This window comes from Nelumbo lutea, chromosome 1 (genome assembly GCF_056320005.1).
Source record: "Nelumbo lutea isolate HS-2025 chromosome 1, American lotus-T2T, whole genome shotgun sequence".
Classification (NCBI taxonomy): domain Eukaryota; kingdom Viridiplantae; phylum Streptophyta; class Magnoliopsida; order Proteales; family Nelumbonaceae; genus Nelumbo; species Nelumbo lutea.
This window is the reverse complement of record NC_142684.1, coordinates 39,662,673-39,690,113: the sequence shown is the minus strand read 5'-3', so window position 1 is coordinate 39,690,113 and position 27,441 is coordinate 39,662,673. Positions and strand designations below refer to the sequence as shown.

General features: G+C 39.3%; 1 protein-coding gene across 3 annotated transcripts in view; it reads left to right on the top strand.

Annotated features, from left to right (window-relative positions):
- PA200 (proteasome activating protein 200) overlaps positions 1-27,441 on the top strand; it is a 102,688-nt gene that overhangs the window by 47,282 nt on the left and 27,965 nt on the right. For all 3 annotated transcript variants that reach the window (XM_088963576.1, XM_088963577.1, XM_088963579.1), the window contains 21 exons: positions 1,176-1,292; positions 1,462-1,529; positions 1,627-1,728; positions 1,824-2,040; positions 2,259-2,492; positions 2,587-2,711; positions 2,851-2,968; positions 3,079-3,297; positions 3,375-3,530; positions 4,186-4,262; positions 4,355-4,563; positions 5,811-6,027; positions 6,120-6,199; positions 6,300-6,417; positions 6,508-6,678; positions 10,441-10,609; positions 10,694-10,737; positions 10,865-10,907; positions 10,983-11,125; positions 11,373-11,467; positions 11,604-12,502. In XM_088963576.1, the coding sequence (XP_088819702.1) occupies positions 1,176-1,292; positions 1,462-1,529; positions 1,627-1,728; positions 1,824-2,040; positions 2,259-2,492; positions 2,587-2,711; positions 2,851-2,968; positions 3,079-3,297; positions 3,375-3,530; positions 4,186-4,262; positions 4,355-4,563; positions 5,811-6,027; positions 6,120-6,199; positions 6,300-6,417; positions 6,508-6,678; positions 10,441-10,609; positions 10,694-10,737; positions 10,865-10,907; positions 10,983-11,125; positions 11,373-11,467; positions 11,604-12,502 (3,621 nt within the window). The remainder of the gene's footprint in view (positions 1-1,175; positions 1,293-1,461; positions 1,530-1,626; positions 1,729-1,823; positions 2,041-2,258; positions 2,493-2,586; positions 2,712-2,850; positions 2,969-3,078; positions 3,298-3,374; positions 3,531-4,185; positions 4,263-4,354; positions 4,564-5,810; positions 6,028-6,119; positions 6,200-6,299; positions 6,418-6,507; positions 6,679-10,440; positions 10,610-10,693; positions 10,738-10,864; positions 10,908-10,982; positions 11,126-11,372; positions 11,468-11,603; positions 12,503-27,441) is intronic.

The following is a 27,441-nucleotide window of genomic DNA, read 5'->3' as shown; positions in this document are numbered from 1 at the left end:
GAGGAGCAAGAAACAATCAGGTGTGGCCCGATCCTCAGCAGAAGCAGAATACAGGGCCATGGCACATGGAGTCTCTGAACTGTTGTGGCTAAGGTCATTGGTGGAAGAACTTGGGATTGATTATGACAAGCCAATGATGTTGTACTGTGATAATCAGATTGCCATCAACATTGCCCACAACCCCGTACAACATGATAGAACTAAACATATTGAGGTTGATAGACACTTTATTCGAGAAAGAGTCCATTCAGGTGAAGTGTGTCTTCCATTCATTACCTCTGAAGGACAATTGGCCGATTTTCTCACCAAAGGACTTCACAAGGCAAGGCTTCAGCATGACACTGGCAAGCTGGCCATGATTAACATCTATGCTCAGCTTGTGGGGGAGTGTAGAGAAGATGGGCCGAATGGCCCATAGGCTGTTATTGTATATTATCTTTATGTTCTTCTCTGTAATGGACCTTATTCTGGGCCCATACTCTTCTATGTTCATTTTTTGTAATTTCTTGTCCAACTAAGGACCTCTCTTGTAATTACTAAAAGATTAACTTAATAAAAGAGTATTAGAGTGTTAGAGGGAGGTTAAGTTCGAACTCCTCATCCTCTAACTCTCCTTGCCGCAGCTCTCTCTCTCTCTCTTCTTCTCTAATCTTCTCTAATCTTCTTTTGTTAGTTTTTCTGGTTTTCTAGCACAGTCCCATACTTCTAGGACTGTTTTTCAACTGGTGCATCTGAAGTTTTTGATTGATCCAATGATTTCTAAAATTTTCCTGTCCTAGAAGTACCTTCTGTTCCAGATCACTGTAGTTCATTAATCTTGTTTGAATGATGGTTGTGGATCTAGAGTTTTATTTGTACAACATACTATTACAGATTGAATAAGAGGAATATTTTAAATAGGAAACAATTAGTCGTACATTGGTCGTGGTCTATTGTTTCACTTTCTAGCTTGTGCCTGGTTTATTTTTTATTTTCTGAACTGGTAATTAAGTTATCTAGCATCTTGATAGGATACTTTGAGGCATAACAATTTTTGACTTATCATAAGAGGAATCTCGCTTTTATCTCTGTTGGAAGTTCAAAAACCATTATGCAATAATTTACCTCTCCAGTATGCATCTATATATATGGATATAACTTGTATAATAATGCACTACTTGGTTCTAATGTTATAGGTTCCTGTGGCAAATGGTAATGGATCATATCCTTTCTCAGTGGATGTTCCTAGAAATACAAGGTTCTTGTTTTCCAACAAAGCCATTACCCCATCTAAAGCTATTGCCAAATCAATTGTAAGAAAGCTTTTTCTATATTCTCTTTTATGGCTATTTTGTATATATCTGTTTTCAGTGTTATTGGGCATGCCAAGTCTTGTAACTAGTATACTCTCTATAAGAGGCTTAAGTACATTGGTTGTTTTTAGTATTTATATTCAATATCATTTCTTTGGCAACTCTACAGGTGTACCTTTTAAAGCCCGGGAGTTCGGCTCAACAGTACTTTGAGAAATTGGTCAACCTCTTGGAACAGTTTGTTTCCTGACATTTAATAGCTTATTTTATTGGACTTAATGCATTAGAGCTATTCATGAATTACCTTTTCTGTGCTGGTTTTTCATTGCTGCAGATATTATCATCCATCTAATGGAGGTCGCTGGACTTACTCACTAGAGCGTTTCTTGCGATATCTAGTGATCACTTTCCAGAAACGCCTCATGCATGAGCAACAGTAAGTTTATCACCTGGATGATTAAATGTGATCTATTCCACATCATATGCGTTCTTTTGTCCAATTTTGTTCTTATCCTAATGAAATTGATACAGGAGCAAGGATGACAATAGACGGGCTGAACTGTACTTGGGAAGACCAGAAAGAGCCTCTTTTGTGAAAGTAGTGCTAAAATTAATTGAACGTGGCCAGTATAGCAAAAATGAATCTCTTTCTGAGACAGTTGCTGCTGCAACATCCATTTTATCATATGTGGAACCTTCTTTGGTGCTTCCATTTATTGCATCTCGGTTCCACATGGCCTTGGAGACAGTAAGTAGCACTGCCTTCTTTTCTTATTGCTCAAATTGGTTTAGATTTTGTTTGATAATGTTCTTTGGTTTTATAGGAATTTGGGATTTACTCTCTTAGCCAAAACAAACTCTTCCCTTTGGAAACTATCCTTAATTGGCAGGCCAATAGAACAAAAGTAAGAGTTCTATTGATTTATGTCTTCTCACATTGATTTCTTCCATTTTTGTTCTATTCAGATGACAGCCACCCACCAATTGAAAACTGCTGTTACATCAGTAGCATATGCTGGGAGAGCCCTATTTCTTGCATCATTTTCATCATCTTCATCTAAAGCAGATGATCTTGGAAATACTGATGGATTTGTTGATCTTCTGATGATTTCTTTATCCAATACATTGCTTGGTATGGATGCTAACGATCCCCCTAAGACCTTGGCAACAATGCAATTGATTGGCTCTGTATTTTCCAATGTAAGCAGCAACTTTCATGATTGGTATGACTGCAGAAGGTCGTAAATGTTATAAAGCTTCTTTTTCATCTTCTGTTTCTGCATTTTCATTGCAGATAGCATCACTAGATGATAAAGATGGATCATCGTTTATGCCAACCATCAGCTTTTCTGAATGGCTTGATGAGTTCTTATGTCGCCTATTTTCTTTACTTCTACACTTGGAACCTAGCACTGTTTTGTAAGCAATGACATTCTAGCTGTTTCTTTTTGCTTACTCTGTAAGCTTCTTTATAGATTTATTATTTAGTTGATCTATGCTTGCATTGGTTGTCCTTCTATGCACATGCGTTTATGTTTTTCCGTTTTTGGTACTGCAGGAATGAAGGTGCCCACACATCAGCATCATCAGGAACTTTCTTGGTTGAAGATGGTCCTTTTTACTTTTGCATGCTGGAGATCTTACTAGGAAAACTGTCAAAACCTTTATATAACCAGGTTTTGAGTTTTTATTTGTATATTTTGTTGCAATTGTTTGGAAATTTAATTTTATTCCTCCCTCCACAGATTCAATCTCTTAGGTTTCTCTTTTTATCATATTCTTGCAGGCCTTGAAGAAAATTTCTAAGTTTGTCACCACAAATATTCTTCCTGGAGCTATTTCAGAGGTTGGACTCCTTTGTTGTGCATGTGTTCATTCTAGTCCAGAAGAGGCATCCATTCACATCATTGAACCGATCCTGATGTCCATCATATCCTCCTTAAATGGAACACCTGCTACGGGTTTTGGTGGAAGAGGAATTTCTGGTGCCTCAGTTTCAACCAAGGTTTCTCTTGTTCATAGTACTAATTCACTTCTCTGTATTACCTGGATTCATTTCATGAATTCCAAACTGTATTGCAGGCAAAACCAACACTTTCTCCAGCTTTGGAAACAGCAGTTGATTATCAATTGAAATTGTTATCAGTTGCCATTAGTTATGGAGGTGCTGTGCTTCTTCGCTACAAGGACCAATTGAAAGAAGCGATTGTTTCTGCCTTTGAAGCACCATCTTGGAAGGTTTTGTGTTGGCTAGTGATATAGTGAAGTTCTCTGCAAACTATTTTCTTTCTTATAAATGGCCACTTTCTTATAAAAGAAATGATTTATAGAGTGATATTTTTTAGGCAAGTAAAATTGCTGTTTTAACAGAATGAGGAAAGGGGACAGAAGGTTCATATGTATATCTGGTCAGTGAATAACTATGAAAGAAGCAATTGTTTCTGCCTTTGAAACACCATCTTGGAAGGTTTTATGTTGGATAATGGCATGGTGAAATTCTTTGCAAACAATTATTTTACTTTAAATGGCCACTTGCTGAAAAAGGAAAAAAGTTTCCAAGTAATTTTTTGGGTGAGCAAAGTTGTTGTTTTAACGAAATGAGGAAAGGGGGCAAAAGGTCCATATATAGAGTAGGAGTATATCTGGTCAATGAGTAACTATGAGCAGTCATTGACAAAACAGAGTACATCAAAGAGGGGTACAAGATAAATTTCAAAGAAACTGGGTCTGGAATCATGTGAACTAATTCCCTTGGATTCCTTCAAGATGGAGGACTCTAAGGGAAAAAGGAACATGTTGCTGATCTTTGGCGCAACGGAAATATTTATGAATTATTGTAAATTTTTGCTATATTCCTACCTGTAGAAAACCTGACAGGTTTGCCATATGATAGGTCAATGGAGCTGGTGATCATGTTCTTCGATCCCTCCTTGGAAGCTTGGTCCTCTATTATCCTATTGGCCAGTATAAGTATGTTCTCTTTTCATTATCACGTCTTTTTGACTCAACATTGCTCACTTTTGTTTCACCTGCCAATTTACTAAATATCTTCTGATTTTTAGGTGCATCTCACACCATCCTGATGCTGCTGTATTAGAGGAATGGATCAGTGCAAAAGGTTATCAAAATGAAGATCAGTCATTGAGCCCCAAATGGCACATCCCCAGTGATGATGAAATATTATTTGCAAATGAACTCTTGAATCTACATTTTCAATCGGCTTTAGATGATCTTCTAAGAATATGCCAGACCAAATTTCACTCTGATCCAGGTAAACCTTATATTCTATCTAAAGCTTCATTGTGCTGCAGTCTAATATATTCTATTTTAATTTCATGGAAATATGTAATTATGTCCAAACTATATAATGCAGTGCTACCTCATTTAAAACTGTTTTGGTTTTATTGGGTATCACAGCTGGAGTATTTCATGAAATTGAAATTTAAAATATCCAAAAATTTTAAATTATCATCATCGTCATCACCCATGCCTTATCCCAAATTCCTAACTATATGGGGTCGGCTACATGAATCCTGTTTTTCCAATCCTTTCTATTTAAAGGCATATATCGTTTGATAAACTAAATACAAAATGAAGATGGTATCAAGGAACCATTAACAAAGCATTTAAGCTTTTAAGCTCTTTGAGGAAAGCTCTCTATTACAAGAACTGGCTTTACAAGCTCTCTATCCTGTAATTACAAGAACTGGCTTTACAAGCTCTCTATCCTGAACACTCCCGCAGTACCAGAGGTCCTGGATTTCCTAGGCTACAACCATCAAAATTCAGCTTGATAAAACCATTTTCAGGGTGCCTCCAATCTACCACAGGCTTCTCCCTAAAAGCATGCCTATGGATCCATGTCACTCAAGAAACAACCATTTTTAAGTCTCCTACTTCCAAATGTTGGAAATTTGATTGCTTTGCAAGTCTTAATCCTTGCAGCAATGCCATCAGTTAAGCCTTTAATGAGTCTCACAATCCTAAAGGTCCTGAAAACATGGTGAACACCCTGCCCGCACACATGTCAGAGATGCATGGATTGAATTCAAATTTGAATCAGATTGATATTCGATCCATTTGCAGCCCTACTAATTGTTCACCCTCTGATTGTGTGAGAGTTGCCTTGCATCAAAACATTGTTATAGTTCAATGTCTTCCCTAATTTCAACCCCTGCACTAATGCCATGAGTTCTGCTTTGATCAACTTAACTTCACCTGTAGGTCCTGAATAAACTGTTTAAATTTCCCTTTCATGGTTTCTGATGACACCCCCTACTGCCAATCCTGGATTACCCAAACTGCATCCTTCAAAATTCATTTTAATGTATTTAGGTGGTATGGGAGACCTGTAGAGACATGGTGACTGCCACGGTTATGCCATCTTCTTTCTTTCCTCTTTTCAATTCTAATTTGTGAATTCATATGAATTTTCATGCTTCTGTCAATTTCACTTTGTTCTCCATAAGCACATGTGAAGTTGCAGTTCCTGAAAATAGGTTATAATTTGTCTTGCAGGGAATGAGAAGGAGCACCTGAAAGTTACACTTTTACGTATTGATTCTTCACTGCAAGGTGTCCTCTCTTGTTTGCCTGATTTCCGTCCACCATTTACCAATGGAAGGGTTGAAGATTCTAGCAACCATTCTTTCCTAATAGCTGGGGCATCAGGTTCAACTGTTGGCAGCTCTGAACTGCGGGAAAAAGCTGCTGAGATAATACATATGGCTTGCAAGTAATTCTAGTTCCAGGATTTATTTTCATGTAACTTCCCACCTTTCTATACCAAATTTGATTTTCTAAGCCTCATATATGGACATTGAGCAGATACTTATTGGAGGAAAGATCAGATGATAGCATCCTTTTGATTCTCATTATTCGTATAATGGATGCTTTAGGAAACTATGGTATGGATACTACATTTAAATAGAGTACGTTTTTGTACAGTACAGGCTACTCACAGTTGCTCATATTCTCATGCAATACCTTTTGTTACCTGTCATACAGGGAGCTTGGAATATGATGAGTGGTCAAATCACAGACAAGCCTGGAAACTGGAATCTGCTGCCATAATAGAGCCTCCAATAAATTTCATTGTATCATCTCATTCTCAAGGGAAAAGAAGGTGAAGAATCCTCCTATCAGTATATGTCCTTATTTTCATATTGAAGAACTTATTTTAGTTTTCTGAATGCTTTCTTTTGTTCTTTTCCAGGCCCAGATGGGCACTTATTGACAAGGCATACATGCATAATACATGGAGATCATCACAATCATCTTACCATCTGTTTCGTACTAGCAAGAATATATCTCCCTCAGATCAAGTGGCTCTTTTATTGGATGACCTTCTGAACCTTTCTTTGCATAGATATGAAACTGTTCGTATGTGAGTAACAGTTCCTCTATATTTTTATTAAAATGATCAGTATTTGTTTCTCTATGGTTCTGCTAAAATTATCAATAGTGGTTAGTCTACTATGATAGTTCAAAGGAAAATTTTCAAATAACACTGTTATTTAGCATGCAATACCTATTCTATTTTGAAAATTCTTTATATAGCCCATTGGGGAGGTAGATGCAGCAAATATCAAAGTGTTTTCTTTGTTAAGGGGTTGAGGATAGCAGTACACCTGTGTTTTTCTCTTTTTATTTTCTAATCAAAAGTGGATTGGTTTTGGAAAGATGATTGGATGGGGATTGGTAGGTTGTGTGATATTTGCCCAAAGCTTTACAATCTAAGTGAGAAGATAATATCAATTGCTCAATGTTTCAAATTTAATCAAGAGTTGTGTGATTCCAACATTAGAAGACCTCTATTTGATTGGGAAATGGTGGAACATTTGAGGTTGTAAGTTAAACTTCAAGCTTTGAAGTTTGGAGGTTGATAGAGCCTAGAGGAGATTTAAGGTGGTGGAGGGAGTGCAGAAATGGATATTTTACGGTTATATCCTATAACAACTGTTTGACTAGGAATCAAGTGGAAAAAACTAATCTGAAAAGGGGGAGCTTGGTTGCACTAAGGTTGGAAATGCTTGTTTGGCTGGTTGCATTGGATAGTATACTAGCACAAGATCACTTGAAAAGCAGAGGAATGCAGCTTGTTAAGAGGTGCTACTTATGTAGAAGTGCTTCATCTCTTGGTGCTCTGCAACTTCTCAAAATGTATTTGGAGTTTCTTCAGCTTATTTGGTTCAGTCAGGTGGGTTCCTAGAAGTCCTATGGAGATTTTTTCTTGCTGTTCAGTTTTAACTGGGAGTATCAAAGATAAAATTGCATGGTCCTGTATGATTTATAAATGAAAAAAAAGGAAAAATAGTGTAATCCCACATTCCATTTGTGTTTTTTTTTTTTTTTTTTTTTTTCCGGAGACCAGGAAGGAGAGGAATAGAAGAATCTTCGTGGATAAGGCAAGATCCAAAGAGGAGCTGTGCTTGACTATTGGGAGAAGAATCTTGGACTGGATATTGATTCTTCCTGAGTTTTGTCTTTGGATTTGGAATGGAGGGTTTGATGCATTGGATTTTGTTTTCCTTTCTTCTTGTTTTGGTGAGCTCTCATCACCTCTTTGCTTGTATTTGGTGCGAGAAAATATAGTAGTAAGCATGGTTTAAAGTATCGATACACCCAATACACATGAACAGGCATATCGAGTGTTTCACTACTTTATAACTTTCTTATTTTAAGTTTCTTTTTTGTTTTTTTTTTTTCAAAATTGCATCAGGGGGTCGGTTTTAAGCATGCCTACCACCTGAAAATAGTCAAAGTGCGAAACACTCCTTATTTGGGGTCTATATTGTGATTCATGTATAAATTATGTGTCTATGCTCTATTGTCAGATTCAAAAATGTCCCAAGTTCTTGAGTTCCATAAAATTGGAAGCTGAAAAGTAAACATGCTGCTCCATCTTCTATTGTTTCTACAAAGAATAAACAAGCTGAAAAATAATGAATAAATTACACATTTATTGTTTCTATGAAAATTAATTTTATTTTTTGATAAACAATCCCAACAAGTGAAATATATTAAAATATAATCAAAATAGATACAAAAAAGAATAAGGGAACATGAATCTCTGACATATAAGCTTATGATTATGCTGCTCCCATATTTGGAAGCCATTACCTTCAGGTTCCTTTTCTTGTGCCTCCTTTGCTTTCTTGTGCTCCTCTCCATTGCCTCAACCTTTTCATAACAAGGAAGTTTGGTCCAAACTTGTCCCTCCTAAAGTTGGAGCCCTTTGTTGGGAAGTCTCCCTCGGGAAAATCAACACTTTGGATGTTTTGCAAAAAAGAAGGCCTAGTCTTTGTGTCTCTCCTAACTGGTGCACCCTATGCAAAGCTAACGAGGAAAGTTGCTACCATATACTAATCACTTGCCCTTTTGTTGTAGGCCTTTGGGAAAGGCTTTTTGATCTTTTTGGGTGCAGGTGGACAAAACCGGTGCAGATTTGCAATCTTTTTTGATCCTACAACTTTCAGGTGGCCAAAGAGAAGAAGAAGAGTTTTGTGGAGGTGTGTTAGAGCGGCTTTGGTGTGGACTGTGTGGGAGGTACGAAATGCTAGGATCTTTAATGACAAGGAGAGGAATCAAACATGTGTGTTAGAAAGTATCTTATGCAGGGCCATAAGTTGGGTAAAATCCTTGGATCTGTTTTCCACCTACACTTTCGATGACATAAGGAGAAATTGGGAACAACTAGCTAAAAGTTCTGCAATCAGAAGCAAGGCAGTGGTGGATTGGAAGCCTCCTGATGCAGGCTTCATTAAACTAAGTTTTGATGGCAGTAGTTTGGGCAACCCGGGTCCATCTGGAATAGGGGGAGTCTTCAGAAATGATGAGGGTCAGATTGTAGCTATATTTTCTGGTCCTATAGGGTGGGGAGACTCTGTAAATGCAAAACTCCAAGTTGTGTTACAAGGAGCAGAATATGCAAGAGAGTTGCCAGTGGAGCATTTAATGATTGAAGGTGATTCCAAATTGGTTATTGGATGGAAAAAAGAACCAGAAACGGCAGCCTGGCCGTACAGGGGGGCTTTGAGAAGATTTAAGTGGCTGACTTCAAATATTTAAGTTACAGTTCAATGGGAAAGAAGATCGGCAAATGGGCTGGCAGACCTTCTAGCTAAACAAGGAGTACATAGGAATCAGCTCTTTTGGGCTCAATTGTAAGCTTTATGATGTAGTTTGGAGGCTGCACCTCGCGACTCTTTGTGGGGAATTGTATGATGAATACTTAGTTCTTTATTTAATAAAATTTTCATTATCATTATCTATCAAAAAAAAATTATGCTGCTCTGTACAACCAAAATACTAATCCATTTAGTAGGAAAATGCAGTCTATTAAGCCTGTGAAATTCCTTCAAAATGAGAGACTGATCTGCAAGGACAGAAATGAAATCTGAGCAAATAAAAAGACTTCTCCTGTTCTCTCTTTCCAGAATCGTCAACAAACCGTACAAAGTACAAGCTTCCATAGGAGATACCCTCTAGGGATAAAGCCACCAAATGTCCAAAGCCTTTACAGAAGAATTCCTAGACAGCTAAGTTACCTCATTGTTGCCAGAAGGGGTACTCAATCAACCCAAACTGGGCTTGACATACTTCGTATGTTAGGAATAGAGTTGTCTTTATCCATCAGGTGATCAACTGTCAACATTTTGTCTAAGAATGCAAGCCAAAGGCATGCCTCTGCTTTAGGCAGGCTCATCTGTCTCCAAATGTTTTTGGCCTAAGATAACTTACACATTACTATAGAATGTTTAAGAGTTAAGACAACAATCCAGTGCCATGGAGGCACAAGAACATAGTAAGGGATATCAGGAGGTTAATAAGGTACTTAAGGGCTCTCATCAGGTGGATATGGTGACCAGTTGATAAAATGTTATTCAATACCAATGTTTAGACAAGATTTTCCTCCTATAAAGATGCACTTTCATTTTGCAAGGAAATGGCTTTTGCCAAACTCATTAGAAATCTTTGTCTCTCAGTTTCATTCCAAATAAACTCATTGTATAAGGCCTGTGATTAGAAAAAACTCATTATATTTCTATTTTAGTAATTAAGATGCACGTGCATCCTTTTCAGTTGTTTTCATGTTCTCGTGTCATTCATGGTTTATTATAGATAATGATGTTGAATTGGTCAACAGACTCGCTGGAAAGTCTCTCTTGAAGATTCTCAAGCGTTGGCCATCTATGATTTCGAAGTGTGTTATCACCCTTACTGACAATTTACGAGATCCAAATACACCAGAACATGTGGTGCTAGGTTCTTGTGCAGTCCTTGCTACACAAACTGTTCTTAAGCATTTAACAATGGTAATTCTCTGCAATAAAGTGATTTCTCAACGACAAATAAAGGGATAAAATGTTGATTGCCTGTTTTCTTTCTAATATTTTCAGGATCCAAAATCCTTCTCCTCATTTCTCCTAGGCATCCTTGCAAGGTGAGTTTTTTTTTCATGCCACTGGCCTTGCTTGTAATGGGTTCATTTTGGCATCTTTCTTGATGTTGATATAAGTTACACATATCCAAAAACTTATTTGTTTTCATTTGTTAATTTTTCTCTTAAGCTCCCATCATGAATCACTGAAAGCTCAGAAAGCTATCAATGAGGTAATATCTCTTGTAGAAAGATTGAGAGGATATTTGTCACATTTATGTTGTTTAATATTATCTATTTGTCAACAGCTTTTTGTCAAATACAACATACACTTCTCCGGAGTTTCCAGGAATGTTTTCAGGATACCAGACAATTCAGATGAACCAAAATTTGCAGATTTGGTTTCTCAGATTATTGCTATGAGCTTTGATACAACTGGCTTGCATTGGCGGTAATGCTTATATTTTATTTTACGTGCCTGATAAATCTGTATACTGTTTGTATACCAGCATCAAACACATTTCTGTGACAATTTTGATTATTTGTCTAGTTGGTTGGAAACGTATCAAGCAATGGTCATGAAAGCTGAAGTCTCCTTTCAATGCACGTGTTATTCTATCTATGCACTAACAATCACCATTATTATTTTATACATGCACATTTATTTCTTACTTCACAAGTTTCTTTTTCTTTTCCAGGTATAATCTTATGGCTAACCGAGTATTGCTATTATTAACTATGGCTTTTAGGGGTGACCCAAATTCATCTTCAAAAATCCTCAGTGAAACTGCTGGTCAGTGTACATCATTCAGTGATATCCAGTTGGAGCGACATACTCATCAGCATCATCTTATCATTCTTGCAGCTGACTACAACTGTTTCTTGCTTCTATTTTCTCCACATTGTGACATGAAACTATGTCTTTTCAGGTCATTTCTTAAAGAATTTGAAAAGTCAACTTCCTCAGACAAGGATACTCGCAATCTCAGCTCTAAATACTCTGTTGAAAGAGTCACCGTACAAAATTTCTTCTCCAGAGCAGCAACATTTGTCGAGGCAGTTAGAAGGGAATACCAAATCTTCCCTTGAAGGGGCACTAAGCCAAATTTTTCAGGAAGAGGGATTTTTCAGTGATACACTGAACAGTCTTTCTCATGTCCATATAATCACTGACACTGATAGCAATTCTTCACGAGGAAGTCATGCATCTTCTTTCCAGAGCCTTGCAGATAAGTCAATCACTCGTTTCTATTTTGACTTCTCAGCTTCATGGCCACGGACTCCTAGTTGGATTTCTTTGTTGGGAAATGATACTTTTTACTCAAACTTTGCACGGATTTTTAAACGCTTGATTCAAGAATGTGGGATGCCAGTTTTATTGGCACTTGAGAACACATTAGGGGAGTTTGCAAATGCTAAAGAGAGGTCAAAGCAGTGTGTTGCTGCTGAAGCATTGGCTGGGGTATTGCATTCTGATATTGATGGTCTTGTGGAAGCATGGGAGAACTGGCTAATGGTCCAACTTCAGAAGATCATTCTGGCACCATCTGTGGAATCAACACCAGAGTGGGCAGCATGCATACGTTATGCGGTTACAGGAAAAGGAAAATATGGAACAAGAATTCCTCTTCTGAGGCAAAGGATCATGGAATGTTTGGTTACACCTTTACCCCAAATGGTGGCTACCAATGTAGTTGCTAAGCGCTATGCTTTCCTTTCAGCTGTTTTGATTGAGATCTCCCCACCTAAAATGCTAATGGAGGAGATTCAATTCCATGATAAACTTTTGGAAGAGTTATTGGACAATATGAGCCATTCATCTGCACAAGTAAGTTGGAAATAATTTTTGAATTTTGGTGATTTTGAAACAATTTTTGTCATATTTGTTTAATTTAGGCATACATGGTTTATTGGGCATTTATTCTGGCTAAACCACCATTTTATATTAGTGATGTATAAGGTTCAAATTTTCAATATCATTGGCAATATTTTCCCTAGGAAATTAGACATTTCAAGGATATATTGCAAATATTACTGCATATATTGGAAATGGCCTACAATGAGTACTGCCTCATTTTCTAGAAGTTTTTTTTTTTTTTTTTTTTTATAGTAAAATAAATATTTTGTTAACAAGGGAAAGGAGAATTTAAAAGTATAGTGTATGATGAAACACTCAGCTATAAAAGACAGGTTTATCTTTCAAACAAAATGTACTAAATCCACAAGTCTATAGAGCATATATAATAAGTCCAAGATTTTCCAGAATTGACTCCCAAAAATGCTCTTGTCACATCCTCAATTTGGATGAGAAAGTATCCAGTACAACAAAGAGAGCAGATATTGCAAAAATACATCTCTCATTCTTATACTTCCCTTAGTAATGACCCTGCTCCTTTCCCTACAAATTCCCCAACAGACTACAAATGAACTGGTATTTGAGAAAATCTCAGTTTTATTTTTCCTACATGCCAAGGATGGCCACCTTGGAAAAATTTCATGTGGTGATGAGGGATGCATCTTGCTTAGTTGCTTTTCCTAAATAATGAATCATCATCATCATCATCATCATCATCATCTAAGCCTTGTCCGAACAGTATACAGTTGGTTACATGAATCCTGTTTCACCATTTCATTCTGTTCAGAGACATATCAATAGTTAAATTTTGGGTGCTCAAATTGTTTCTTAATACTTCCACCCAAGTCCATTTTGGTCCGCTTCTAGCTCTTTTAACCCCTTAACTTGTAACAGATCACTTTCTTAACCAGTTCTGTAGATGGTCTTCTATACACAATACCAAACCATCTTAACTATCTCTTATTTTATCACCTACTGGAACTACTTCTAGGTACCTTCATGTGGCTTCATTTCTAACCTCCCTTTCTAGTTTTATCACTCATCCAAGCATGTGCTTTATGCCACACTCATTTTTTGGATATGCTGTTTACTGACTGCCCTACTTTCTAAATAACAAATAACCAAATGAAATAAGTCCAGTGAAGGGACCACACTAGAAGAGATGAATAAGTTACATATCATCTCCCTTGTGGTGCTTGCACATCACAAAAAAGCTAGCTAACTAGAAACTCTGACTCTTCAAATGCTTGAGAGTCAAAATTCTATGCAAAGAAACAAGCCACACAATTACCTCAAAACTATTTTGAACTGGAATTCTCCATACCTTCATTGAAATGATTCCATCTGATTTCTTGAAAGGCCTCATGTTGGAAGGCTTAATACTGGTCTCCACTAATTTGGACAGAAATATAAAGCAATTTGCCTGTTAGTACAGACAGTTAATAAGAGAGGTAAAGGAACTGGTGTGACAGCCAAGGATAAGTTTCCTTTGGGTTCAGTAATCAGCAAATAGGACCTAGGTGCTTTTAGAGCTTTGGATTGCAAAAAGTTACTCCCCCCCCCCCCCCCCAAAAAAAAAAAAAAAAAAAAAGATTGACCATGGAAGTTTTTGCACCTTTTCCCTTTTTTGTGTGGATGGGCTGGGTACATTCATAAACATAATTTTATGGATGCCCCCGCATACATAGATATAGGTGTTATTAAATAAATTTACTTAAAAATAAAAAAACATATAATGTAATTTTTTACCTGTGACCCACTGACTGAGTCAAGTGGGTAAATGGTTCAACAACCTAGTTAGTGGGTTGTTGACCAAGTCAATGATTTTTTTAAGTAAGGGTTTGTTTATGGTTAACCCGAACTAGAATCATGGCTGGGTAAGAGGTTAAATAGACCAACAGGCAGGGTTAAGAACATGTTGAAAACACTAGTTCTTTGTTTATAAATCGATAAAATTAATCAGTTTCCAATTAAAATAGAAAATGAGAAGGCTATGCACATTACCAATCAGTTGAAAAATCTTGAATAGGCATCCAAAAGTACGTAATCAAGAAGCACAAACAACTTCGCTTGGTGGAATATGAAAGAATGGTAGGATCCATCTAATGGACGCTAAAAAGGTTGCAGAATGGGTGGGCGAATTTCAAAAATTTTCCTACCTTCTTCCAACTGGGAATTATATTCCCTAAATTTAGAATACAATATTCAAGGATCTTACTTGAACCATAATAGAACCAGATCTTAACCAAAAGGAAAAAGGGAGGATTATACCTGATCCGGAGAAGCAGTATCTCCCAAAGTTGGTGTTCACGCCCAAAGAGGACACCAAGATCCACTCCTACTGAATATGACACAGCTGTAGGTGGAATGAAACCAGTAGAGTGCGTCCTACACACTAGATCCTTCTCAAGAACCCTCTAGAAACTCTGAGCACCAAATCTTTTACAGTCTTTTCTGCAAGACTGATCTACACACCGGCTACATGGGTTCGGCCTAGCCTTTATTACGAGGCCTAGCCGAATTCTCTGGAAAAGCTCAGTGAACCCTTCCCATCACATGGACCCTATGGGCCCAACACTTACATTAAGTGGCCTTGGGCCAAGCCATCTTATAAAAACCCAGGGACTGTGGGCAGGTGCAAGATTAGCCCATTAGGTACTATCCTAAATGGTCTTACACTTAACCTCTCAGCCCTTAATGATCAAGCACTGCCCGACAAGAGAGGACAAGGAACAGTGCCACACTCTCTACTCACATGGATCCCAGGAATTAAAACCATTTGCAAACATTTTGAAACCGTACATATATATATCATGTATAAATTTTGCAAAACAAAATTCCAACGATTGAAATCAACTACCGGCAGTTTGGTTTCCATTAGAGAGAGTGCATTCCTAATCATTACCTTTGTCCGACAAAGGGGCTGATCCTGTCACTATGATCACCCACTCAGATGAATTCTCAGACTGCCCCAACATGCCCAGGTTTTGACCCCCGCTAAGGATCTCACTGATTGGCATATCAAAGACAGCCCGATCTGACACATAGTGAAGTGTCATAATCGAGTCTAGGGGTCAGGTGTAACTTTCCAGTTTTGCCCATCTGTCTCCAAGGTCCAGGGCAATACTGGAAATCTGGTTCGGTTCAAGGATTCAAATAATCCTATACTGCATGTGCCTTGGGTCTTACCCTGGTGGCCGAGACAGGCCATCCCAACACTTGATGGCACACTAGTATCAGCCTTGGCATGATAAATCTCCTCAGACTTATCGAATGGTTGTGAACATTTAAAACTAACACGAGTCTCTATAAGTGTCCAGTTTTAAGGTCTTACACAGAATTATATCAAACAACATGAATCAAACATGCACTTTATTTATTTACACTAAATGTCAAAAGTACATCAAATCGGATTGAAGCTAAGGGCATACGAAATTGTCTAACAGCTCCCACTTGCACTTAGGTCCAATCTTGTACAAGCCGGAAGTCCCATACTTTCCACGTGTTTCTCAAACACCTTCTATGTCACTTGCTTAGTCAATGGGTCTACCACATTATCCGCTGATGCTACCTTCTAAATTAGGACGTCTCCTCTACCAACGATCTCCCGTAGTATGTGGTACTTCCTCTCGATGTGCTTTGACTTCGAGTGGGCCCGAGGCTCTTTATCCTGGGCGATCGCTCCATTGTTGTCACACAACAACAGGATGGGTGATGTGCTGGACGGAATCACTCCCAATTCGTGTATGAATTTTTTCATCCACACGGCTTCTTTGGCAGCTTCACTTGCGGCAATGTACTCGGCCTCGGTTGTGGAATCTGTAGTGGACCCCTGTTTGCTGCTTTTCCAGCGCTGCTTTTCCAGCAAACAACACACGATCCTATTGTGAAAACATACCCAGATATAGACTTTCTATCATTTGGATTCGACTGGAAATCGACATCGGTATACCCTAGAACTTGTAGTGAACTACCATCGAATACCAGACAAAACTCTTTTGTCCTACGAAGGTATTTAAGTATGTTCTTCACAGCAGTCCAATGCTCCTGCCATGGGTTGGTTTGGAATCTGCTTACCAAACTCACCGCCTGAGCAATGTCCGGGCGAGTGCACAGCATGGCATACATGATGCTCCCTACGACTGAGGCATAGGGAACGTCTCTCATGCCCTCAATCTCCTCAGAAGTCTTGGGAGACATCTTCTTGGAGAGAGTGACTCCGTGCCTGAAAGGAACGTTTCCTTTCTTGGAGTTCTCCATGCTGTATCTTTTGACAATTTTGTCAATGTAAGCAGCCTGGGATAATCCAATTATCCACTTCAATCTATCTCTATAGAGTCGAAGACCCAGTATGTATGAAGCTTCTCTAAGATCTTTCATGGAGAACTGTTGTGATAGCCATACCTTGACCGAAGTCAACATTCCTACATCATTCCCAATGAGTAGGATATCGTCCACGTACAATACCAAAAAGGTGATCTTATCCCCACTGGACTTCTTGTAAACACAAGGCTCATCTGGATTCTGTTCAAAGTCAAATGTTTTGACGGCAGAATCAAAACGGATGTTCCAACTCCTAGAAGCCTGCTTAAGTCCATATATAGATCTATTAACTTTACATACCACGTGTTCCTGACCAGCAGCAATGAAGCATTGCGGCTGTTGCATGTAGATATCTTCACTAAGATCTCCATTTAGGAACGCGGTTTTGACATCCATCTGCCAAATCTCGTAGTCATGGTACGCTGTTACAGCTAGCAGGATCCTAATGGCCACGGGCGAAAAAGTTTTCTCATAATCGATGCCTTTTTTCTAAGTGTATCCTTTTGCCACCAATCGAGCTTTGTAGGTCTCAATCTTGCCATCGGGGCCCTTCTTCCTCTTGTAGATCCATTTGCAACCAATTGCTTTTACCCCGGAGGGTGGATCTACTAGAGTTCAGACTCCATTGGTCTCCATCGAGTCCATTTCAGCTCTCATGGCCTCCACCCACTTCTGGGAATCTATGTCTAACATAGCTTCCGCGTAAGTCACGGGATCCTCCTCACTAGTCAAGGCTTCCACTAGGTAACTATCCTGATTATAACCATATCTGACTGGTGGCCTGGATACCCGAGTGGATCTTCTAGGTTGGTCACTACCTGGGATGTGTGGGACATCTCCCACTGCTCCTGGGCTCTCCTCATCAAGAACTATTTTCTGACGATGGGTGTCCGGGATGTATTCGGTTTCTAAGAATTGGGCATTTCGACTACAAAACACTTTTTGCTCACTTGGGTCAGAATAGATAACCCACCGAATCTTTTGGGTAGCCTATAAATAGGCAACGACTCGTTTTGGATTCCAACTTGTCTGCACTTTTTCTTTTAACGTATGTAGGACAACCCCAAATCTTCAAGTGTCTTACACTTGGCTTCCTTCCAGTCCATAGTTTATATGGAGTTTTCAGAACCGATTTGGTTGGAACCCTATTTAGCACGTAGATAGCAGTCTCTAATGCGTATCCCCAAAAGGATGTGGGTAATTATGAGTGTATGAGAAGTGACTGACCATGTCCAACAAGGTCCTATTCCTCCTCTTTGAAACACCGTTGAGTTGAGGTGTAGCAAGAGGAGCTAATTGTGATACTATCCTGTTGACCTTTAAGTAGTTCCTGAATTCGTCAGAGAGATACTCGCCACCTCGATCTAGTCGAAGGGCCTTAATTTCTCTCCCTAACTGTTTCTCGACTTCCTGTCTGAACTCTTTGAACTTTTCAAAGGATTCAGAGTTGTGTCTCATTAGGTACACGTAACCATATCGTGAAAAATCATTTGTAAAGGTGATGAAATACACGTGTTGATTTCGTGTCCTAACACTCAGGGGACCACATACATCAGTATGTATTAGGTCAAGTGTGCCTGCAGATATTTCAGGCTTACCGTCAAATGGCCGCTTAGTCATCTTACCTTGGTGGCAAGGCTCACAAGTGGGAAGATTTTCTACGGTTAGAAAATCCAAAGGACCATCTTTTACCAATCTTGTGATTCGGTCAACACCGATATGGTCAAGTCGGTAATGCCAAAGGCACGTGGGATTCACTGTATCACGTGTCCTTTTCTTGGGATTTTTGACCGACGTAGTTTCGGTTAAGTTAGTTTCCAGAGAAGGATGTAGAACATAGAGACTGTTCTCCAGTTCCCCACATGCGATGAATTTGTTATTCCGTTTAACAGTAATCATATTACTAAAATAAATAGTATATCCATCAGCACACAGTTTAGAAACAGAAGTTAAATTTCTTCTCAAGTTCTGTACATAAAGACAGTCTTTAAGTACAAGCATTCCTTCTCTAAAAACTAATTCTACGGTTCCTATTGCCGCAGCTACAACACTTGCAGTCGTTCCTAAGAATGGTGTCACTTCGCCTTCACTCAATCTTCTGCTAACTTTGAACCCTTGCAGTGAGTTACGCGCATGAGTTGAAGCCTCGGAGTCAACACACCAGGACAAAGAAGTAACTAACATATTAGTTTCTATGACACAAGTTTCGACGTTACCTTTCTTAGATTCTAGGTAGGTAGGACAGTTCCTCTTCCAGTCGCCGGTCTGCTTGCAGAAGTGACAGGCATCAGATGCCTTATTTTTCTTCTGCTTCTTGGTTTTGGTAGCTTTCTTCTAGGGCTTCTTTGCCTTTCTCTTTTTCTTTCCCGATTTGTTAGCTTCAGCAAGCATAACCATAGGCTCATCCTTCTTAAGTAGATCCTCGACTCTCTGCAACATATCGCTGAGTTACTGGACGCAGACATTCAGCTTATTCATGTTGTAGTTCATTGTGAATGCATTGAAGGAAGAGAGCAAAGAATTCAGGATGGCATCCACTTGCGTACCAAGATCTAGCCCGGATCCAAGGGCTTCGAATTCGTTAATGTAGCTCATCATCTGAAGACAATGGTCATGAATTTTCTGCCCTTTGGACATCTACGCGGTCATGAACTGTTTCAGGACCTTCTGTCGAGTAGAACGGTTCTGCTCTTCATACATTGTCTTTAGACTGTCCAATATGTCCATGGCTAGTTCGATCTGATCGAACTGCCTCTGTATTGAGTTGTCTAGTGAGGCAATGACAAAGCAACGGGCTAGGGGGTTTTTATCCTCCCAATCTTGGTAGTCCCTCCTACGGGCCTCAGAAGCCCTATCTCCCGGACGCTCCGGGGCAGGATTTTTCACTACTTTATCTAACTTTCCAGAAGTTAGGACCTGCATAAGATTTCTGTACCAATCGGCATAGTTTGGGCCCTTAAGCTTGTTATCGTCTAGAAGCTTTGCGAATTGTCCGTTTGCCATTTTCTGATAAAACAGCAAAGACGTTAGTCCACAACCTTAGTTTGATTCATGTTACTTACATAGATATGGTTTTTAACCTATGTTCCATTCCCATTTGTTCATCTCTGAGATTTCCCTCATTTCTCAGTGACGGAGACGACGAAATGTCTCTGGAAATGTGGGAAATCACATGGGGTGCGTGATGCCAATTGTTTCAGCCAGTTAGTTTCTTTCTTTTTTATTAGTTTGTTACTAGGGAGTGCCACCAAGGGCATACTTCTAATCTCCCATTCCTTTTATATTAAGTTCATACAAATAACTAAACTGGCGGCAGCCAGAATGGTTACATAGAAGCCCTTGTAATCATTCAAGGAGAGAGAGACGAGAGAGAGAAAGAGAAGAGAAGAGAGAAAAGAGGAGAAGAGGAAGATTTGATTGAGAGAGACAAACCAAAAAACCATTCTGGCTGCCGCCAGTTTAGTTATTTATGTTAACTTAATATAAAAGGAATGGGAGATTAGAAGTATGCCCCTGGTGGCACTCCCTAGTAACAAACTAATAAAAAAGAAAGCAACTAACTGGCTGACTGCATCTTGGGTTGACAACACACTAACAACAACTATAAAATAACAATTAAATAATCCTCACAACACTCCCCCTCAAGTTGGGCTGAATATGTCTATCATGCCCAGCTTGTCACATAACTCATTGTGCTGTGATTATGGAAGTCCTTTTGTGAGGACATCAGCGAGTTGTTCCTTGGAGTTGACATAAGGGGTGCAAATTTCTCTTTTTTCCAATTTTTCCCTTATGAAGTGTTTGTCCACCTCAATGTGCTTGGTCCTCTCATGTAGGACAGGGTTGCTGGCGATGTTTTTGGCTGCTTTGTTGTCACAGTAAAGAGACATAGGATTATGAACAACAACTCCAAGCTCCCCTAGAAGATTTTTTAGCCAAAGGACTTCAACCACCCCATGTGCCATAGCCCTATATTCAGCTTCAACACTTGACCTTCCTACCACACTTTGTATCTTGCTTTTCCAGGTCACTAGGTTTCCTCCGACAAATGTGCAATACCCACTCGTGGACTTTCTATCATCCATAACACCTGCCCAATCAGCATCTGTAAAGACTTCCACCTTTAGGTGTTTATGTTTACTGAATAGTAGACCTGTTATGGGATACTTTTTTAAGTATCCAAGAACTTTCTCTGTTGCCTCCATGTGTGGTTTCTTAGGAGAGTGCATGAATTGGCTTAGAACCCCAATTGAATAGGCAATGTCTGGACGGGTCATGGACAAATAAATCAACTTTCCCATAACCTTTGGAATTATTTTGCATCTTTCAGAGGTTCACCGTCATAGTCACCCAACTTGTGATCAACATCCATGGGAGTATCTGCTGGCCTTGCGCCTAATTTGCCTGTGTCTTGTAATAGATCAAGGGTGTATTTCCTTTGAGAAATGAAGATACCCCTTTCTGAGCGGGCGACTTCAATTCCAAGGAAATACTTCAGGGGACCTAAATCTTTCACTTCAAATTTAGATGTAAGGAATTGTTTCGATTTTTGTATTTCTGAACTCCAATTTCCTGTAATGGTGATATCGTCCACATACACTATCAATACAACAACCTGTTCCTGACATCTCTTCACAAAGAGTGTGTGATCAGATTGACATTGTTTGAAGCCTACCTATTGAACTGCCATTTGAAACTTACTAAACCAAGCTCTGGGAGATTGTTTTAAACCATAAAGAGACTTCCTCCACTTGCACACCTTATTTTCATTTCCCTTGCCACAGAATCCAGGGGGTTGAACCATGTATAATTCCTCCTCTAGGCTACCATTTAAAAAAACATTCTTTATGTCCATTTGGTGCAATTCCCAGTCAAGGTTAGAAGCTAATGACAGGAGGACCCTAATTGAGTTCATCTTAGCTACTGGAGCAAAAGTCTCATCATAGTCAACCCCGTACACTTGAGTGTACCATTTGGCTACTAATCTTGCTTTGTACCTTTCAATTGTCTCGTCTGCCTTGTGTTTAACTGTAAACACCTACTTACACCTAATTGCTATAAATATATAACCCTAGCAAGTGCACTAGTTATCAAGTAGTATAAAAATATCGTTCCCACGATGATTTAACAAAATAAGTATTAGAACTACAACCTTCCTTAATTATTTGGACAATCAAATTTCAGATTTGGGGATCAAAACTAATGAAAAGCAGAAAAAAGGAAAACAAGAGCAGAAGTAACAATGCTGAAGTATGTAATGATTGGTTGAATTCGCTAGGGCTCTCGGTCCACCTAACCATTCCAATGGATATTTATGGATGAGATTATCCAAGATAATTTGTCATTCCCATAAGCTGAAGTCTTTCCAATTTTATTTAATATTCTCTCTCGAGATATACTAAAACTACTTCTATCAGGTAATCCCTCGATCTCTCGACTAGAGTTCTCAAGATAGAAGCGCATTAAGTCCAAAGAAAAACTATTATATTCAGATGAATCATGTGTGTATACCCCTATATACCATTCAATTCACACCATGAATTATGTGGTTAGTTATGTGAATTCCTCTCTCGATTCATTTACATACGCTTGATCAATTAAGAGATGGTCACTCCTAATAGCATTAAGCAAGATAATTCATAGACTATATGGAAATCACGATCTTGAATAAATCAGAATAAAAATATATTCATTGATATGGTTAGGCTTTCCACAACCCTAACTACAGATAAATTAGTTCATACTTGTAGAAATAAAACGAACAAGAGGAAAGAAAGAACTCATGGTTTTGACCTTGGAGTTGAGATCTCCTCTTCTCCTTGCCGCTACGTCCTTCTTGCAGACTTCTTGCTTGATAGCTGGATTGCTCCTCTGTTTCTTGATGCCTCTCTAGTCCGCCCCCTACCCCTTTATATAGCTTAAGGGGAGGGGGTGGTCTCCTACTCTTTCTTGAAGATAATCTCTCAAAAATAGAAAGTCCTAGTCTAATCCTACTCTTATCTCTTTATCTAATGAACTCAATCTCTTTATCTTTATGGGATTACATCATAAATTTAGATCTGATAAGACTCTTCTCAGTTTCTTGTTCTTGGATTCGTATTAGACCTCCTCTGCGAATTGGGCTGTTTCTAGGCTTTTCTGCAACTTGGGCTTAAGCTGCGGATTGGGCCTTCCTACGAATTTGCCCCGACTTCGGGCCCGGATTTGATTTCGATGCAGGCTGAATCTGCGAAAGCCCAAAACATGAAAGTTGTGGCTTTTTCTCTTATCTATCCAGTGGGTCTTGAATCAGCCCAATCGGAGTTCGGATACGCGAGTTAGGCCCAGATTATTGAACGGTGCCAAAACTGTGAAAAATCATCCGATTTGCCTTTCTTTGCTCCTGATGCCTTCTTTCATGCCCTGAACCGAAATACAAGAAATATGAGTCGAATTAAGTACTAATTAAGTATGCAAGATAGAATATTTGGGGATAAAAATGTGATAAATTCTACTCTCATCAACACCCCACTGGGTCTTTTCCCCTTGGAAGATCCACCAATTCCGAAGTTTGATTTTTATGAAGGGCATTAATCTCCTCCTTCATAGCATCTACCCATTCAGGACATTTTAAGGCTTCTGCAACATTTCTAGGAATAGTGATGCAATCAACTGCAGATAGAAAGGCTCGGTATGAGGGGGGAAATGTGATCATAGGAGACATACTGGTTAATGGGGTGTTTGGTAGTACATGACCTGACTCCCTTTCTTTGAGCAATAGGAATGCCAAGGTCATCCACAGTAGGAGTAGGAGTATTAGTAGGTGCAATAGGGTTTGGACTTACCTCCTGGGAGTCTAACAGTGTTGGTTGCTCAATGTTTGACTGCTCCACATCTCTATCACATTGCTAATCTTTACAGCGTGTAAGTTGGAAGGCACGAAAGGGAGCAAGGTCCGACATAGAAGGAAGAGAGACTTGGCGGACCTGAACCTGCTTCTCCTTTTCCACACTACTACTCTCCTCCTGAGTTGAAGCAGGGAAGAACGGTTCAGACTCAAAGAAGGACACATCCATAGACACAAAAACTTATGACTAACGGGATCAAAGCATCGGTACCCGTTTTTGAGAGAAGGGATATCCTAGAAAGATACAAGGAATGGACCGAGGGTCTAACTTACCTCGAGACGGAGACAAATCATGGAAAATGCACAACAACCAAAAACTCTCAAGGGAATGGAAAATAAAGGGGACTGAGGGAACAACAACTGATGAGGGGCCATGTAGTTCAACACTCTAGAGGGCATGCAATTGATGACATAAGCAGTTGTATGTATAGCATCCATCCAAAACCTTTTGGAACATTCATGTGTAACATCATCCCGCGAGCTACCTCAAGGAGATGTTTGTTTTTTCTTTCTGTAACACCAGTTTGTTGTGGTGTTCTTGCGCATGAGCTCCTATGAATAGATCCGTGGGAGGCAAAGAACTCATTGAGCTCACCATGGAAATATTCTTTTGCGTTGTCTGATTGGAAGATCTGTATTTCAACATGGAACTGCATAAATACCATCATTTGGAAGTCTTTCACAATCTTTGGAACTTCGTCTCTACTACGCATAGGGAATACCCATGTATAGCGAGAGAAGTCATCAATCAATGTGATAAAGTACTTATATCCGCCCTTAGAGGTTATGGTATTGGGCCCCCATACATCAGAATACACAACATGAAAATGAACACTTGATCTTTTATTATTTGAGTGAAAAGTTGTTCTACATTGTTTGCTCAACTGACACGTTTGACACTGGAACTCTGACACTGAACATGACTTAAATAAAATCGAGAACAAAGACTTTTCTATTTTAAAAGAAACATGACCTAACTGACTATGCCACAAAAAAATTGACTCTTATTTGATTGACTATATAAATTTGAGGATGACACCGAGAGACCAACTTTGTTGTTAAGAATGTAGAGACCATCCACTAGGCTCCCTGTACCAATCGTCCTCCTAGAAGTTAGATCCTGAAAAACACATGAACCAGGAAAAAAGGTTACACTACATTTTAAAGAATTTGTGATACTACTGATTGAAAGCAAATTTATAGGAAGTTGAGGGACATGCAATACACAATTCCGGTTAAGGCCATGGGGAAGAGATATTGATCTTTGGCCTGCAATGGAGGAGAATGATCCATCTGCAAGCCTCAATTTATCCCTTCCTGACAAAAGGTTATAAGTCCGAAACAAGTTCGGCTTACCGGTCATGTGGTTAGAGGCCCTTGAGTCAATGATCCAAGGGGAAGCAGTGGTAGTAGTGACATTGAATGCAGAAGCCGCATTACCTGATGTAGATGCAAATGAAGTAGGAGGAGTACTAGTGACTGAACTATCCATCTTTTGCAAAGCCCTACCATATGACTCCAAGTGGTCTCTAAAGGAATTCATGATATCTTCCTTGGGGTCAGAGTTAGTAAGGTGGTCCTGGGTAGTACCAACAACTTGAGTATCTTGGGTTGCCACATGTGCTGCATTATGTGTTGTGTTCGTTTTCTTCTGACCTTGCCCTTTACCCTGTTCTTGGTTTTTCACTGCCCACTTGGGTTTCCTATGAATGTCCCAACATGTGTCACATGTATGTCGTGAGTGCCAACAGTTGGTACAAAACTTGTCTTTACCATCAGTCTTCTTGGTGTCACTTTTCTTCCCCATGTTGTTTTTACTCATTTCAGCCAATGCAACTTGTTGCTCCCCCTTGGTTGTAACCATCACACTCCACCTGCTTTCTTTAGATTGAACAAGGGCATATACCTCATGAACCGACGACAACTCTCTACTTCCTAAGATCTGAACTCTCAAGGGTTCAAAGACAGGGTTCAGTCCCAACAAGAAGGCAAATACATGCTGCTGAGAAACCAGCTTCCTGTCGGCCTTAGCATCATCATCATGTTTCCAGGTTGAGGATTCAGCTTGCAATTGGTAAACCTTGGCATAATGCATTTGCTCAGAATAGGTGGATTTGGCCTGTTCCCAAATCTCACTAGCGGTGTTTGCCCACATAAAGTTTTTCTTCACATTAAGTTCCATGGCTGCAAGGAGCCAAGACATCACCATACTGTTTTCTTGGTCCCACCTATCATGTTCTGCTGTCTAACTCTTGGGTTCTTTCACCCTTCCATTTATGTAACCAGCTTTTCCCCTTGCTGTTACATAAAGTTTTACACTTTTAGCCCACTCTAGGTAGTTTAGACCTTTTAGAGTGGTAATGGGCATGGGAAACATCATGTTTTCATTTCCCATACCAGCTGTGCTGCGGGTTGGTGTAACCCCCGATGAAGTTGAATCATAGTTTGCCATAGAGTTCTGCTGAATCAGACCAAATCCCACACTACACAACAGCCACAATCAGAATACCAACCCCCAAGAAATTTACTTCTGGAATGTGGAAAAACAAAGAACTGCTGCAATCAACTCAGTGATGGTTCAGCCATTAAAACAACCCAGTAATCAATCCAACACCAGCCGTTAGAATAGTTTACTAGCAGTTCGACTACAGCACATGCAATCTAACAGTCCAGCATCTAAACGAAGGTATAAAACCAAAAAAGTAAGGCGTTCACACCATTGGCCATAGAAAAACACAAGAACACATACCCTGTCCAGCACCTGTACGAAGGTGGCAGCCCAGAAATTATCCTCACAGCATCGAACAGATAAGGAAGGGAGACTTTACTGCATCGCCCTTCTTCTGCTAGGGTCTCCTTGATGTTATGAGCAAGGAAGAACCCAAAGGAAGAGCCACAAGTGACCTGGTAGGGTTTCTCTGTCTTCCACATCCAAGAAATCAAAGAAGAAAGAGGATGAAGCAGGTTCAGATGGGAGAACAGGTTTTTATAGCCCAGAATCTAGCTCTGATACCATGTAATCATTCATGGAGAGAGAGAGACGAGGGAGAGAAAGAGAAAGAGAAAGAGAAGAGAAGAGAAGAGAGAAAAGAGAAGAGGAATATTTGATTGAGAGACATGAACCAAAAAACCATTCTGGCTGCCGCCAGTTTAGTTATTTATATTAACTTAATATGAAAGGAATGGGAGATTAGAAGTATGCCCCTGGTGGCATTCCCTAGTAACAAACTAATAAAAAAGAAAGAAACTAACTGGCTGACAGCATCTTAGGTTGACAGCACACTAACAGCAACTGTAAAATAACAATTAAATAATCCTCAAAACATTCACCTTAACTATTTTATTAGAGAGCTGGAAAGCAAGTAGTGGAGGGAGGGAGGGAAAGACCCTCTTAAATGAATGACAAGATTTTTTTCTTGTTTTGGCAACTAAATTTGTTCTGTGTTAGGTTCCCCAAGTTTTGCAAAGCACTTATGTTTTCATAGTTGCAGAGAAACAAGCCTCTCTCTGCTATTGCATGCATTTATGCATTTCCTTGTATGTGGATGGGTGGGATGAATCTAGCTCATACTAAGCAACTTAAGCATAGTCTGCTATGCCTTTTCCCTTTTGGTACATTTGGTTTTTATTTGTCTGATGAAAATCATTTTGGTGTTTTGAGTGCTTCCTGTCTTAAAGTGATCCTATGTTTTTCATTTGTTGC